Consider the following 18189-nt stretch of genomic DNA (forward strand, 5'->3'; position numbering starts at 1 on the left):
ACCCATGATCAGACTAAAAGGCTCTGTAGGATAAACATTCGACCTCAAGGTCGGTTTCAACCACAAAGCTGGTGGTTCAAACCCACCAGTTGCCCTTTGGACACCCTATACAGAATCGCTATGAGTCCAAACTGACTCGACAGCATTTAACAATAACAACAGTGGCCTATTTGCTCTTAAAATTGCACTGTCAGTGTATGGCATTTCTATAATTTCATTTTGAAGAGCTGTTAAACATATCTATACATATGTTGTTGTTGTTAAGTGCCGTTGGAAACCTGTATAGGGTTTCCAAGGAGCAACTGATGAGCTTGAACCACTGACCTTGCAGTTCAAACTGAATTTTCAGTCCAGCGCATTAACCCTCAGTGCCACACCAGGACTCCATCTATATATAGAGAGATAGATAGATAGAGAGATAGATAGATAGATAGATAGATAGATAGATTTATGTATATTTGTGTGTGTGTGTGTGAGAGAGAGAGACCTTCAATTTGTTTCAAGAGTCGGTATAAACTCAACAATTCAGGCTCCATCTTTTAATTACAATATAGACTTAATGTCTTTGTGTATATGTCTTTGACTTTAAATAAATGAAATTAATATCCACTTACTGGGATTGTTTGTTAACAGGAAAAGAAACATGTGAAAAGAAGTCGAGACAGTTGGCATTAATAAGCGTTCAGTAAATCATGGTGATTGTTACCATGGTAATTTAAAGTAAGGTTTTCATTTTTAGCCATACAATGACTTCCTTGTTCCTGATACTCAGTGAATCCTTTCCTGCTCTATGACCCATGATATTCCCTCTGTTCACTCTTCTTTTCCCATGACTCTTTCAGTGGCTGGCTATTTTTACTTTTGAGTTTTAGCTCAAATATCATCTCATTGTAAGATCTTAAACTGGCCAGTATCTAAAGTAAACCCCTACCTGCACCCCCAGTTACAGTTATTGAGTATATTCCTTATTTTTTTTCTTTGGGATTGAAGTTCTGTGAGGCAGAGAGACCTCATCTTCTCTGTTGGTAACTGTGTTCCCAGTGTCCAAAAGAGTGCTTTGCCCAATCAATGTGAATAGATAAATGGATGAATTAATTAAATCAATAAATGAACAGGAGTGAGGGACGATGGAGAAAGAAGCAAGGAAAGACATGAAACAAATAAGGATGTATATAAGGAATAGACAAGAGAAGAAACTTATATTGACCCTGGATAGGGTTTCTGAGGAGCGACTGGTGTGTTTGAACCCCAGATCTTACAGTTAGCAATCCAGTGCTTATCTTACAGTGCCTTATGAGGACTCTATTTATGTGTATTGTTGTTGTTAAGTGCTGTCAAGTGGGTTCTGACTCACAGCAACTCTGTATAGGGTTTCCAAGGAGTGGCTGGTGAGCTTGAACCGCTGACCTGGTGGTTTAAACCGACCTTGTGGTCCAGTGACTTATCCTATAGTGTTAAATTTAAAGTTGCATAAAAGTTGTACAAGTTCTACTCAGCTTTGCCTTTTTATCGTAAAAGCAGTCATAAGCAATCCGTAAACTAATGAATGAAGCTGCGCTCCAATAAAACTTTATGGATACTGAAATTGAATTTCATAAAATTTTCATATGTCATGAAATACAATTCTTGCTTTGATTTTTTTTTAACCAATTATAAATGTAAAAGGCATTCTTAACTTGTGGGCCATGTGAAAAGAGCCTAGAGACTGGCTAGGTCCCACTGCCCTACTTTGTTGACACCTGCTTTGGAATGAACTGTTGCTATGTACCATCAAGTCAGTTCTGACTCTGCAAGCCTGTACAGGATTCCCGAGGAGCGTAACTGATGAGTTTGAACCATCACCTTGCAGTTACCCGCCCAGCGCTTATCCTACAGCGCCATGCCAAAATTAAAAAAGGAACCAATTTAATAGAATTCTATCTCAGGAATGTTTGTATTTTGAAAAGTGAGCTGGATGGGGTGAATTGAATTAATTTCTGAGTTCTCCTTCAAAGAAGAAGAATTTGTTGGTAGAATTTTACAAACTTTGGCAAATGAAAGGAACTATAATTTTGAATCGTTAGGCTTCTGGAGTTCCTTTTAAAAAATCACACTGTCTCAGCTGTGTTGCCCACAGGTAAGGACGTGAGTGAATGAAGAGAGTAGCTTTCATTACCACTTAAAACTGCCCAGGTGTGTTCATTAGCAAACATCTATTGCTTCATGTCCTATACTGTAGAATTTAGATTTCGTTACTTCTAAGACGATTTCAAAAGAAACACAACTGAGGAGACACTGAATTAAATCACTACTCTTTATTCACAGTCCTGCATAGTAATGTGTTTTAAATTTCAAGTAATGATTTCCCTAAAATTGTGACTTTAAATTGGATAAGGAATTATAGGGTGGTAGGGTATTTTAATAGTATTATAATGGTATTATTCTCTCTATATACAGGAATTTCAATCTTTGTTTGAAATTATAGTCCTATTAGTGATATTTTGTAGAGCTATTCGTATTTATAGTGCTTTCCCATTTCTTTAAGCTAAAAGAGCTTTCCAACTTTTTTTTCTTTACTCGCATCTCTTGTAAACAGCCGAATCTACTGTTTAAAATTCCATCTTGGGAAGATGCTAGTCATACTGCAGTGAAAAATCAGAGTGAAGCTCAATATGAAGAAAAAGCAGTTAAGTATGTCATAGGTAGGAATATTTAGGACATTGGAACAGTCAAAATGCATCTGCTTTATTTTAGGGCATTTAAGATAAGTCAACCTTTAGGTATGTACCCCAAGAGTGCAATTAAGAACTAAGTTGTTGAGGTTTGCTCTTAAATTTTCCAAGGGGGTAATAATAGTGCACCATTGATAATCAGTGTGCAGATGATCTAAGGTTAGCTTTAAATCCTTCAACCTCCTGTCCTTTCTACCCTGCACTTATATATTGGGAAAATCGAGATTAATGGTAGTTTTAATCTAAGTCAAACCAAATTAATAAGGGGAAAAACCTTAATTTATCTCAGCCAAAAATATTATTTTCAAACTATTTGCTTATGTTTTGATTATCCTTATCAGTAGCCTCTATCTTTAGTATAAGATGATGAGAGGTGATTGTACACAGAAGCAATATGGAAATGGGGGTGAGAAAGACCATCTTGAAGGTAGTATTGTGTTGCAATTTAATCCTGAAGACTATTGAGTAAATTGCTCTGCATGCAGATTAGAATGCTGGGAACTGCTCAAAAGTAGGCAATTGAATTCCCAAGGTGAGCAATTTACTTATGCCTGTTAATGACTCAACCATGTGACATGCATGATAGTCACAAATCAAGTGCTGTAACGCACATATTCAGCCGAAAGAACTTGAGAAGCTGCGTTCTATGTTTATATGGGTTTTACTTTTAAACATTCTTAACCCAGAAGCCAGGAGACATGCACCTGGAAGGAAACAAAGAAGATGTCACCCTTAGGGTGTGTTATTAAACCAGCTGTATTTGGTGACAATCAGATACACACCTCTTTGTATACCTGAAACTCAAAGCGTACTCTGTTGTTTTCTACAAATTCTGTAGGACACAAATTTGCTCATAAAGTATACCACAATCACAATTGCACCATGATTTGCATATGAGTTCAGAGCCTATTCAGCTAATATATGACTAACCTTACAACTGGAGACATGTACTTTAATTTTTTTAAATGTAAATCCTTGGGGGGAAAAGTAATATGTTTATGTCTAGGTTGTTCATTTCCCCTGCTACTCAGCTTTTATCCCTGCTAGTTTATGAGCATGTCTTTTGCAGGACAGTCAACCTTGCAAACTACATTGGATGCCATTTGCATTGCTCCTAACTATCAACATAGTTTTTATTATATCTGCAAATAATGTTTAGGTGTTTCCTAGTTCAGACGTCATTCACTGAGCAAATGCCTTTGTAACCTGTTATGGGCTGTTTCCTTGAAATTGAGTCATTCCAGGAGAAAGATCATACTATTTGCTTGTGTCTGTATCCCATGGACACGCACCTGTATACCACATTATATTTGTGCTTTAAAGACTCTTAAAGGGAATCTTCCTTTTAAGTGATGGTAGGTGGAGGATACCATTGCAGTGCTTTATGGTCTGAAATATTAAGGGTAAATCTGAGTTTTTTTGTTACTAGATTCATGCAGCCATCTGGAAGTGCTCATGGGGACTTGAAGCAAAATCCCTACCTCCCTTCTCAGGCTGCATTTTCCTCTGAAATCTGTTGAAACAAATGAATAGATCTCTATTTCCATTTCTTTCACTCTTCTTCCTTCAACAAACCATTTGCACTCCCCACTCCACAAACCCATGCACATCCCACTTCAGTATAAGTGCAACTTGGGCCTTTTATGATGTGTCAAACTGAATTGTTGTTGTGTAAATCTTTAGGGTAGCAAAATGCTTCATCTTCTCCCACGGAGTGGCTGGTAGTTTCCTACTGCTGACCTTGCGATTAACCAATAGTTAACCCACTGTATTATCAGGACTGAAGTGTTGTTATTGTTGTTGTTAAGCGCTTCTGAGTTGGTTCCAACTCACAGCGGCCCTGTATAGCGTTTCCAAGGAACAGCCGATAGGCTTGAATCGCCGACCTTGCAGTTCAAAGCGACTTTGCGGTCCAGTGCATTATCCTCCCACTCCACACTAGGACTCCAGACAGAAGTGTAATGGTCAGTAATAACTTCATTTCAAACACAAACACAAACCTGAGAATATAACTGAAAAAGCTATAGAAGAACAACTAGCAACCCTTGGATCTCTATCATGAAAATGGCAGTCATTAGAGAACAGATCAGAAATGTAAAGTGCATACTTTGACTTTGTTCTGAAATCTAAAATCGTTTCTGCTTCTGGTTCTATCTGAAATTTGCCACACCTGGAGTGAAAACCAGGTAACATGATAGAGGACTGAGTTCTCCCTCTAAAATGGGACGTGATGTTTTTGTAGTTGTTGGTTGCTATCAATTTAACCTGACTCTGGGCTACAGAGCAAAACATTTTCCAGTCCTTTTGCATTGCACCATTTTCATGGTTGTTGGTATGTCATCGCTGTGACTAATATGTCTGTTGATCCCCCTGCAGGCTTCCCTTGTTTTTGATGATCCTATCTGCTCTGCGGAAGAAAGATGAGTCTTTCTAATCCCATAAAGATTTACAGCTTCAGAAACCCTGTACAGGGTCGCAATGAGTCGGAACCGACTCCACTCCACATAACAGCAACAATACTGTACAAAAATTGATACATTTTTCTAGAACATGATATATCCATTTAAACTTGGTTTTTTTGATAAGTTAAAAAAATTTTAACTGATAATTGTTTAGACAAAATCATAATAGTTTGCTGTGATTTTCTTTTCTGTATTTCTGTTGTGTTATTATTTGGTAGGTGATTTGAAAAGGTCATTTAAGGAGCTATGAAATGAATTAACCAAGTTTGAATATGGTCTCTAATGATGGCTAAATTAAACACTGATGATGTGGCGCTGTGGGTTAATGCCCTACACTGCAAAGTCTGTTTGAACCATGAGATCAGCAGTTTAAGCTCATCTGCCGATCCTGGGAAACCCTATACAGAGTCGCTATGAGTCAGAACCGACTGGATGGCACTTAACAACTTTGGGAAACCGCTGCAAGATGTTTTTATACCATCAATCCTAATAAATTTTTTCTGAAATATGGAGAGATTTTTTTGTCTTTAAAGAGATGACATGGAGTTTTATGTATAGACTATTGATGCATTTGGTATCTTCAAAGCCAATTTATGCCAAATATAGGTGTTGCAGCACAGAAGTTGCAATATTGAAGCTATTTGCAATTTCATTTCTCTATATTGTTTGCATGTATTTTAAATCCTGTAATACTGATTTTTCAGTATCTTCTTTAATATCCTGAAGCTTAGAGAATAAAACGCTTATAACTGTTTCTAGCTCCTTTACTTATTTAAATAACAATTGACAATTTGTTAAATGCAATGGATTGTCACGTGGAAAAATGACTACAGGAAAAGATACTTACATTTCCTTCTGTGTCCTTCACATAGGATGTAACAGGTAAGCTGTGAATTCTGATTAAACAGAGTTGCTGCTGGCAGAAAGAACAGCAAAGGGTAGCCTGTGAGTTGAAAAGAGTAGTAGAGTTGTCCTACAGAAGAGGGGCTTTGTGTTTTAGAACACTGATATGAGTCCTCACTGTGGATTTCTATTTGAAAATTGTATGTCCATTGTAACCCTTTAGTTTCAAATGAGTTTCCAGAATTGTTCTATATTGTTAAAGCTTCTTAGACTTGGAAAGGATACTCTTCTTATATTTTTATGCCAGTAACATTTCTTTTTCAAGGAGCTCTGGTGGCGTAGCGGTTACAAATTGGGCTGTGAGCTGCAAGGTTAGCAGTTAGAAATGTCCAGCTGTTCTGCAGGAGAGAGATGAGGCTTTCTGCTCCTATAAAGATTTACAGCATCGGAAACCTTGTACAGGGTCGCTATGAGTTGGAACTGACTCCACGGCACATAACAACAACAACATTCTTTTTCATATGCTAACGATATATTGAAAACATTCTTGCCAGTAGCAGAAGAACCTGATTTTTTTTTTTTTTTTTTTTAGCCCTATAGATCTTTCTGTTCATCTGCTAGATAGTATGATAATTCAGGGTACTTAATTGATTGGTTCAGTATAATCAAATAAATTGCTAATGATCAGGTGTTCAGATACTAGTGATCCATTTAGCACTCATTTCCTAACTTGGCCTGTAAATATTTGCCCATCAGTAATCCTAATGCGTATTATGTCTTGGTTCATTCATGGATTCTAATGTAGATCCAGCTGTAACCAAGTAGCAAATGAATATATGCAACTGAAGGCACATTACTAACTTTATCTTAAAAACGAAAATGCCCCCTTTTGTAGTGCATATGCTATATAGTTTATTGACAAAATATGACTCGCTGACTTGATCTACTTGATCTGAGTAGGAAATGTTGGATATGCTTATTTTTTCATAGAAAAAAAAAAAAAAAAACCTAAGATAGTAGAGTGGCTATTTTGGAATATTAGTATTTTTATTTTCTCATTTAAAAGAAACAAGTTAAAACGTGATGTTTAGCAACATTATCTTCATTTTGAACTTGTATAAAATATTTAGTTATTGATAGAAACAGACATTCATACTCTCCATTGTAACTCAGTAACTTTGAAGTGAGTTGATGTATAATCTTTAAAAATAAACATCAAACTATTTGTTGACATTTTGGTTGTTTCTTGCACTTTCCCCTCCTTGGTAGGAATGAGACTATAGTGTTACACAACCATGTGATCACACACACACACACACAAACAGAAAACAAAATGTTTTTTTACACTAAGAACTTTCTTTTAATCATTTTTTAAAAATTCCTTCCTTTGATTTATGTTTAATCCTCTATACTTAGAGTTTCATATTTTTCATCTGTTCATTGTGACTTTATGGTCAAAATTGTGCCTTTCCTTGTCATTGTTGTTAATTACATAGAAATCTTTCACAAAAGTGAAATAAATAGATTTAGTTTAATGAACTAATTTGGTTATATAATATGCTATACAATTTGTTTCAGGTGTTTTTATTTGTAGGGACAAGACTTACAGGCTCAGGGATGGACTTTTGAAAGTCTGTGATTCTCCTAAAAGTATATGTAAAATTATGTCTGTATGTGTGTTTGAATTTTCTATAATGTACATTTTCTTGGGAAGATTATGCTTTCAACAGACTCTCCAGTAGGGGCTGTAAATATTTTCAGCCTTCTTATATAGTTGCTGTAAATGTGAGACTGCCCAAAGATTATCTCTCACTAATGAATGGTTCTGTTCAGGCGGCGAAGAATGATAAAGCATTGCTGAGTGGTTTTGTCCCAGATGCACTGTGAATAAAAATGCCTAGTAACCAGAGCTCACAGCTCCCTTGAGGCATCATGTGCATTTATTATGAAGCGCTCAAAAGTGACAGTGCACAAGTCGCCAAAAAAATATCAGTTATCTTATGAAAATCATGGGGGTGAGGGTGAGGTCCTCGCAACTTAGCCAAAAAAATGCAATTAAACTACTTATATTGCTGAAAACCGTCTGCTGTGGTTTTGCATTAATATACTCATTTAAATTGATGGCCACATAGCCAAATGTTTAATGGGTAAAAATCCTCAACTCAGTTACCCAGTCTGAGTGTTGGAGATTGAGTTTCAGAAGCCCTAGAGACATGCATAAGGTTCCCCATGATGTAGGTGATGCTGAGAGAATGCAGGTAAGAGTTAAGTTCATTCCACCCCTAAGTGGTAGGGGTCTTTGGGAATCTGTGCATGATCACAAGAATTCTGAGCTGAATAGCTCTTTGCAATATTTTTCTCCTTGTCCCTGTTAGGACAAATGACTAACCAATTTGACTAAGCCAAAAAGAAATAGCTCTTTCAGAGACTTCTCCAACTTTTTAACGTAGGAATAGAGGAAGAAACATAGCTTTGGCTTTCTGAGAAATGATAACTTTACTTTTTTTTTTTTTTTTTTAACTTTACTTCACTTTCCTCTCTCCCAAATTCAACCTTTCTTAAAGACTTCCTGTTTGTAGCTGTTACCTCTGGAAGGGAATCAGAATAGAACTATAGAGAAGATGTTTTCCAAAATAATTTAAACAAATGTTATTAATCACCTCTTTGAAAACTAGAATGCTAAATTTCTCAGAGGCTGTAGGTAGTCAAGGCCTACATGGATTTAGGGTTGGTTGCAGGGAAAACACCACAGGACCTAGTGTTTTCCTTAATTTTTTCCAGGCTTGCTTTCAATAACAATTTACTTAGTAATTTTTATTGATGAAGTTCTTATTATGTCTGAACTTGTACCTCCCTGTGAGACCATATTTTGCTCTATATATCTATTTGAGTCTGGTACATATGCTAAATTCTAACAATTGGCTTTTGAGAGTCAAATCTTTGCCAAGTGTTGTTTTCTTCAATTAAACTTAAATCTTGGAAACTCCCTTGTGTACTTGCATATTGCCATTATTCCTTAACGTGGTTCATATATTCAAATCTGTCTGATATTTATATATCCTTATCTAGAGAAATCATTTTACCAATACAGAAATAGTAAGATCTTGTCCTTTCAGTAACCATTGAATATCTGGTTTTTCCTATTAAACTTCAAAATTAAACCCTATGGCCCCAACACTAGCTGAAATGATAAAAGGTATGGTGATTTGTTCATGATGTTCTTATTGTAGAGATAAATTTGAGTAGGAATTTTTATTTTTCACATTTTAAAATGGATACATTACTGATGGAAAATAAATGGACAACTTGAAAATTCAGTAAACTGAATTTTTTAATAGTTTGTTTTTATAATTATATATTATGCTTTCTTTGCAGGACCGTGTAAATGCATTGGAAACGGTAAGTTGGGATATTTTCTTTATCCTTATATCAGAATTACTCCTGTCTCCAGTTGTGGATTTCAGAGGACTCCACAAAGGAAGCAGTTTCAGAAAACATTTCTAAACCTGCATCTAAGATTGGGAATCTCAGCTAAGCTATACCTCAAAAATATGCAGAGGCAGTCTTTTGCATTTTTTTTTTTTTTAAATGTACTATCACATTTATTTATTTATTTATTTTAAAGTTTTTATTGTGACTTGAGTGATAGTTTACATCGGGAGAACATTGGTTTTACACTCATCATTTCATTGCAATGATTACAATCCAACAGCATTTGCTTCTATTCTGTTTGTTTGTTTTTATTTAGGGTGGGGTAAACACAAAAAACACTCAGGAATATAGAATCATTTAAACAAACAATGTGCACATTCTGCAAACTTGCTTCCTTGCCACCAGCACACAGTCTTCCTTTTTTCTTGAGTCTAGAGTCCTCAGCTGCTCTATCTCTCCATGTAGAGGCAGTTTTTAAAAGAGAAATAAATGAAAACTAAACAAAGTAACAAAAATGTGAGTATATTGAAGTGGCTACTGCTATCTCAAGACTAGTGATACCAGTTTATGGAAATCAGTAACTTTGCATATATTTTTGTTTCACAATCACTGAAATGACTAATTCATAAAAAACTAAGAGAAGGATGCTATTTATATTTTGTGGTCCAGGTTCCCAATATTCATATTTTTTTAGATTCTTTTTATTAATGTACAGAAAAATGATAAATGCTGCCACTCTTTTTGTAGTAATCTTACTTACAGAATCTACTCTTAAAAAACAATGTTTTTAATGGAATAGATGGAGATAAAAACTATGTGAATGCAATTTTATTGCAAAGTGTTTATTTTTAAAAGCAAAGTAGGGGTAAAGTATGGCATTTCCACCCAATATGCCACAGTTGATGAAAAATGATACTAAGATGATGGAAACAAATTCAAGCTATAAAATTATGTGTGCTTTAATTATAACATAATCTTAGGCGTATGAAGAAAGACTAGATGAGAATGAGAAGCCAAATAATAGTGTCTTATTAGACAAAAATTATCAGTTGTGATTTCACTCTTTTGTCTGATGTAAACTACAGGAATAGTAAAATAAACTACAATACCACCACCCGAAAGAATACTATGCTGTCTTAAAAAAATCATTTTTTCAAGATGTAAATAACCCCATGCTCTTTTTTACATGTAAGTAATAGACAAACTATATAGAGGCTATGATGCAAATGTTGAATATGCATATGTTTGCATAGAAAAAATACATAAGGTAGTAAGAGTGCCATTCCATATTATTACTATTTTCACTTCTTCGTTTTATTGTTTTTATAGTGAAATAAGAATCCTTTAAACAATACGATTGTTAAAGAATAAAGTGTTTATCTGTGGACATGATGAAAGATATCGTAGTGAAGTGTATTTATTACTGTGTAAGAAAGTGGTTTTGATGAACAGTTTCTAGACCCTAGCAGGAAAATAAGCTTCTCCTTATGCTTAACTGGTCCATTTGGAAAATACACTGACTTTCTCAATGGCAGTATGATAACACTGTAGGTGAGTGGAATGTTTAGAGTTCATTCACATATATTTTATTTACCCTTAGGAAATGTCTTGCCCACAGAATTTGACCCATGAATTGAATGCTCTTTCTGAAAACATGAATAAAAACTGAGTTTTTTTAGTTCAAAGGTCTGGGTTCAATGTACAATAGACATATGCAATATTTATGAAATCATTTTTTTTTTCATGTTTCTTTCATCATTAAGCCTTTGTTGTTGTTGTTAAATGCTGTAAAGTCAGTTCCAACTCATAGTGACCCTGTATAGAATTTCTGAGGAGTGACTGGTGAGTATGAACAGTGCTTATCCTACAGTGTGTCACCATAGTTACCTTTTTTCAGTTTGATGTTAAAAAGAGAAAATACAAGTCAAACTATCTAGCACCATACAAATGTTAAGTTATCATTACCAGCTCTGATAGCATCGTGGTTGTGAATCAGGCTGCTAACCTCAAGGTAAGTAGTTTGAAACTACCAGCTGTTCTGCAGGAGAAAGATGAGGCTTTCTGCTCCTGCAAGATATACAGCTGCAGAAACCCTATGCAGGGTCACTATGTGTTGGAACCAACTCCACAGTACACAGTCACCACCTTTATGTGATTGCTTGTTAGTCCTTATTTAATCTGAGCCATAATAATATACCATGTGAAATGGAAAATCATACAGCATATATCTTTCATTTATATCTGTTTGTCCATTTTGTTTATTTAATCTCTTTATTAACAAATTTACTTTGAAATAGAATCTAAAGTGCCTTATTCTAAGGTTCCCTGAGGAACCGAGGCAAAAATGAAAAATCATCATGAGAAAAATAAAATTGATTAAATAGACTTGATTCTTTGAAGTGGCAGTTTTCTCAAGATGGCTTTAATTTGAAGTAATTATCATAAGTAAAACCATAAAAATTAAAATGTTCAGTAATAATAGTAATGCTCAAATATTATGAAGTCTTTTGGCTCTGTGTAGCATTATAAGGAGTAGATTTAATATACTTGGCAGACTATTCCACTAGTGAAGTGTTTTATAGTCCATAAAATTAAATATGCTGAAAGTGATCTCAAGATCATTTGTTATGATCTCACAACTCAACACTTAAATGATAGAAGAGTATTGTTGGTCTGCGTCTGATTGGGTTGATCCATAAGATGTTGCACTTCGAATACATGCATTAGTAAGATACAAATCTGTAAGTATTTCAAATGCCATCATTCCATTAGAAGTATTTGTATTAGATTAATTTTAAAGTTTTTTTCAGTAGATTTTTTGAAAAGTTTTTATTGTGAATTGAGAGAACGTTTACAAACAAGATCAGCAGTTTTATATTCAGCAAATCATAGGCTTTGTTTCATCTCAGTGTTTACAGTTCACTCCATGAAACAACAGTTATCCTTCATCCTCCCTGTGCGTCCTCCTCTTTCCATTCCACCCACCTTCCAATCCCTTCTCAACTTTGTCCTTAGGTAAATGTTGCCGTTTTGATTTTGAATAACCATTTCATGGTGAGCATCTTGTTGTTCCCCTATATGCATATCTACTGCTTGGCTAATAATTGGGCCATGAGAGTGAGTTCCTTTCCATACCTGAAGCATGGGTGAAGAAGTCTCTTTCTGACCAATAATCCCAGTCTTTTATTTGAATAATTAGGAGTTTCATTCCACATTTTCTCCCACTCTATCTGGGACTTTCTAATGTGATTCCTTTTAGAGTAGTTGATAGTGGTAGCTGGGTACCATCTAGTTATTTTGGTCTCAGAGTCATGGAGACTGATGTTCATAGGTTCCTTTTGTCTGTTGGACTAATTGATTCTGAATATCTTCAGTTCTCATCACTCTTCTTTCTTTACATGTGAAGACTAATAGCTGTATCTCAGTTAATTTCTCATGAGCTTTTAGGATCCCAGGCACTACTCACCAAAGTAGGATTTTGAACATTGTCTTTGTGGACTAGGTCATGCCACTTGACAGTGATGTCCCCTGAGACAATGGCCCTGAGCCCTAGCAACTCATTGCTTTAAGATGTGTGATAATATCTAAGACCTTTTCCCCATTGTGTGCTCCATCTCATTGATAGTTGAGTTTACAGGAAAAGTAAATACCCATGTACACATATCCTCTTTAAAACTCTTATGTATTTGTGGGTATACGCCCATTATTCCTCCCATCTCCATCCAACCTGTGCCTCTGTCCAGGTATCTGCCCACAGAACACTGTTGTTCCAAGGTTGTGTATATAACACTATTTACTTTTATCCCCTTTAGTCCTTTCGTACTTCCCTGTCTTCATCATTCTTCTGCCACCTCCCTCTTCTTGTATATTATCTTCCCCCTTCTTGTATATTGCCCTCCCCATCATTGACTTAACATGTGTCTACCCTCTAGCCAATGAATTACTCTCCCTCCCCTCCCATCACTGGCAACCACCAAATAATTTTTTTTTAGTATGAAAAAACCTTTTCTTGAGTTTTTACAATAATGGTTTCATGCAATAGTTTTCCTTTTTTTATTTAAAGTTTTTATTGTGAATTGAGTGATAGTTTACATGGGAGAACATCAGCTTTACATTCATCTTAATGTATTTCACTTCATTGCAATGATTACAATCCCCTCCATGCATCCTCATTCAACAGCATTTGCTTCCATTATGCTCTCTGGGTTTTTGGGGTGTTTTTTGTATGTACATCGAAGAAATACTTTTCCTTTTGTGATTGACTAATTTTACTTAACCTAATGTTCTCCAAGTTCATCCATGTTATGAGGTGTTTCACAGGTTCATTCTTATTCTTCAGTGTTGCATAGCATTCCATTGTATGTAGATACCAATGTCTGTGTATCCTTCTTCCATGGATGAGCATTTAGATTGTTTCTATCATTTTGCTATTGTGAGTAGTGCTGCAGTGAACATCAGGGTGCACATGTCTACTTGTGTCCTGGATCTATTTCTTGTGGCTATATACCAAGTAGAGGGATTACTGGCTCATACAGTAATTCTATTTCCATAAAGTTTCTGTACTTTTAATAACTGAAATAAAATTATATTATTGTCATAATAAGAAGCTTGATTTGACTTGTCACAATATGTGTGCTTAGGTCACAGTCATTGTCCATCTTTCCACTTTTCCTCAGCTTTTCTCGCTCCTTTCCTTGCATCAAAAATTCCATTTTATTTGTAGATGTGTCTCCAGGGCCTTGAAGATTGCCTAACACATAGTAGATAATCAATCAACATTTGTATAGGGAATCAATGAATGAATGATTGAAGGAATGAATGTTAAACTGTCTGTATGTGATCCTAATGTAACACTGTTCTTAAGAATATAGACTTATAAACAGTACCAATTCAGTAGTTGAGGGGAAAAATTCCAAAAAGTACATCAGTATTCTCTTTATTGTCTGATCTTTCCGGTCGGTACTCTACTTGATGTTCACAGAAGCTCTGTGTTCAGTAAAGGTTATTGTGAACTTTTCTAGGAAGGAACTACTTGCAGCCAAAGTATAACGAGTTGAGTTTCCAAATAAAAGAATCTTGATTGACACCCCAGTTTAGACACCAGGTGGCATGTTGTTATTCTTGTTGTGTGCCTTCGAATTGGTTCCATCTCATAGAGACCCTGTGTAGGGTTTCTCAGGAATGGCTGGTGACCTTGAACCGCTAACCTTGTGGTTCAAACTGACTTCACAGTCCAGCGCAATAACCCTCAGCACCACACCAGGACTCCCAAGTGGGCTAACCAATGGGTATTTATTGGGCACAGTGAATCTTGGTGTGGCATTGTAGGATAAGCACTGGGCCACAAATACTTTTTTTTTTTACTTTTTTATTGTGAATTTAGTGAAGGTTTACAGAGCAGATCATCAATTTTACTTTCAACAAATCATATGCTTTGTTTCATTTCAATAACTATTATCTCCTTCAAACAACAATAACAATAATTACCCCACTTCCTCACTGTGTTTCTTATTTTCATTCCACCCTCTTTCCTAACCCTTCTGAACTTTGTCCTTAGGTAAATGTTGCCCATTTGATCATGGCCATTCCTTGGTTAGCATACTTCACTAGTGTTGTTGTCCCTTCTATAGACCTGCCTACTGTTTGGCTGAAAATTGGGCCATGAGGCTGAGTTCTGTTCCAGACTTAAAAGAGAGGTTGAGGACCACAGTCTCAGATTCATCCCATCTCTTTCTGATCAGTAAGCCTGGTCTTTTTAATGATTTGGAATTTTTTCCCCACATATTCTCCCACTCTATCTGTGACCTTCAACTGCCCTTTCAGAGCACTTAGTAGTGGTAGCTGGGTACTATATAGTTCTTTTGGTCTCAGAGTTATAGAGAGTGATATTCAGGTATTCCATTAGTCTAATGGGACTATTGGATTCCAAGTGTCTTAAATTTTCATCACTCTTTTTTCTTCCTCACATGAAGAGACCAATAGTTGCACCTTAGATGGCTGCTCATTACCTTTTAAGATCCCAGTTGCTACTCACCAAAGTAGACTGTAGAACCTTGTCTTTTTTAGACTCTGTTATGCCAGTTGACCATGGAGTTCACTCTGTGAGACTCCCACAGAGTTTTTAAATCTATGTACTTTTTGAGGCAGGTCACCAGGCCGTTTTTCCAAGATGCCTCTGGATGATTTCAAACTGTCAGCCTTCTGGTTAATAGTCAAGTGCTTCATTGTTTGTGCCACCCAGAGAACTAGATGAAGAATTCAAAATCTAATTACTTTTGGGCTTATCCACAACTGCCTGATAGGTTTGTTGTTGTTGTTTTAAGGCCCTCACTTTTATTAACTTTTGTTGTTGTTGTTTTCATGTACACAAAAACACTCAAGAATATTATAATCATTTAAACAACAAAAGGGCACATTCTGCAAGCCAACCTTGTGGCCACCAGTGCACAGCCTTTCTCTTTCCATGAGTCTAAAGTCCTCAGATGCTCTCTCTCCAGGTCATTATCTCTGCCTCCATCTCTGGTGTCACTGCTTCTCTGGTTAGGGCCCCACATTCAGCTCATTCTCTTCTTCCTTGATGGTCCTAGGGTCCTCTGTTCTTAGAATGTAAGATTAACTATTCCCCCCCTTCATGCTACAAAGCTTTTACCTTTCAGTTGTGACTATTGCAGTTAGTCATGATAACAGTTACTCAGTGTTGAATCATAAGAATCTTATCCCTATCTCCTTTCACCAGACCCATCTAGACAAAATGAAAACTATTCAGTGAGGATTCTGCCTTCTCCCACACTTCTGAAACTTAACTCCCTCTTAAAAAACATGTAAACCAGCCACATCATGCTTTATAGCCTTTCTCTCCCCTACCCCCAGCCCCCAATTTAAGGTAGCCAATGTCTCAGTTGCCCATCCCTACCAACCGTATATACTGAGGGGATAGGAGCTCTGATAGTGTAGTGGTTACAAATCAGGCTGCTAACCTGAAGGTTGGCAGTTTGAAACTACCAGCAGTTCCGCGGGAGAAAGATGAGGTGTTCTGCTCCTGTAAAGATTTACAGCCTCAGAAACCCTGTGCAGGGTCGCTATGAGTTGGAACTGACTCCATGGTACTTAACAGCAACAACAACAATGTCTCAGTTGCCCATCCTTGATGTGAAAACTCCTTCCATCTTGACTTGTATTTTGAACTACTACATCCATAAGCATAGATCAAGTGCTTTCAAATTGAAGCAAGTTACACTTGCTTCCTTTATCAAATTTCTTTATCTTTCTGTAGTTGAGCTCTGGTCATCAAGCCATTGAAGCTAGGTCAGATGAGTACTTTCTGCAAATTTGGGTGTTTTTGTGCAGCTTCCCCTACATACACACACACACACATACACACACACACACTTCATATTAGCTAGATGCTTCACTTGCACTTCTAGCTCCCACAGATTCTTTTTGAATCTAAGGTCAGCGGTTCAGACTCACCCACCACTCCTCACAAACATTATGCAAACTCACTATGAGTCAAAACCAACTTTATGGTATTCAACAACAACAGCAACAAGTTAACATTGAGCCTTAGTGCAGTCAAATGCACCAGGTGCTCCTCGGAAACCCTATACAGCATCACTATGAGTTGGAACCAACTCCATGACACTTAATAGCAACAACAAAATTGTGCTGTGTAGGATAAGCACTAGACTGCATTCTACAAGGTTGGCAGTTCAGACCCCTCAGCCACTCCTTTGAAACCCGATATGGGGTCACTATGAGTTGGAACCAACTTGATGACACACAACATGCACAACAGCATGTTGATAGTAGAAGCCCTGTTGACCCAGTGGATTTGGTGTTGGCCTATGAATCGCAAGCCTGGAAGTTTGAATCATCACCCACACCAAAAGAGAAAGATGAGACTGCCTGTTCCCAAAAAATTGACAGTCTCAGAATCCCCCTGTAACTATGTCCTGTCAGGTTATTACGAGTCAGAACCGACTCAGTGACACTGGGTTTGGAGTTGTTTCAGTACACTGACATTAAAGAGCAGAAAAGGGAAAATAAGTAGGGACCTGTGCCCTCAACAAATTTCTGCTCTAATTGAAGAGAGAAGATACACATATAAATAAATTAATTTTTTAAGTATAAGACATTGTCTACTACATATGAATGGCATAGATAATGCATTTGATAGGAGATATTGTGAAGAATAGATAGTTGCAAAACAATTTAAGATGTCATGTGGTGTTGGGGACATTGTGGCCCTGTGACAACATGGACAAAAATCCAATTCCGAGGCCCTCCTCAGGATAGTGAGCCATGAACCCTGAGGACCAAAGGAAGTGACCTCCTGACATCCTGGGTTCATTGGTTTTTGCGAACTCACTGGTTGCCTACCTCTGTATAATTTTCTTTGGTCCTAACATTGTTCATTCTATGCTTCTAACTGCAGTAATTGTAGCTTCTAAGAAAATGGCTTCTTTTACAATGTCTCTCTTAATACCTCCACTGTGTTGGCAGTGCGTGGAGTCCTGGGAACAAATCTTTCTGAGGAACAAGCGATAGCCACCTGGGATGAATGTCAGAACTGCTCCTTATTTGATTATTCAGTTATGTTTGATATCCATGAACAATAGTGGATTTGAAACCCCTTTTTAGAGCCGAGACAGTAAAAGTTTTCTCAGATAATTCAGAAAGGCCAGGAACAGGTATATTGGGAATATGACAAAAGGTTTTTAGAGAAAAACTACCCAAGGTTT

At 36.6% G+C, this 18189-nt stretch overlaps 1 protein-coding gene across 1 annotated transcript in view; it reads left to right on the forward strand.

The window, feature by feature from the left end:
* The window catches only part of CEP128 (centrosomal protein 128kDa), a 707284-nt gene that overhangs the window by 591320 nt on the left and 97775 nt on the right, over positions 1-18189 (forward strand). Inside the window, exon 19 of the mRNA XM_006864786.1 lies at positions 9392-9415. Coding sequence (XP_006864848.1) covers positions 9392-9415 — 24 coding nt within the window. The remainder of the gene's footprint in view (positions 1-9391; positions 9416-18189) is intronic.

Source organism: Chrysochloris asiatica, unplaced genomic scaffold, assembly GCF_000296735.1.
Source record: "Chrysochloris asiatica unplaced genomic scaffold, ChrAsi1.0 scaffold00070, whole genome shotgun sequence".
Classification (NCBI taxonomy): domain Eukaryota; kingdom Metazoa; phylum Chordata; class Mammalia; order Afrosoricida; family Chrysochloridae; genus Chrysochloris; species Chrysochloris asiatica.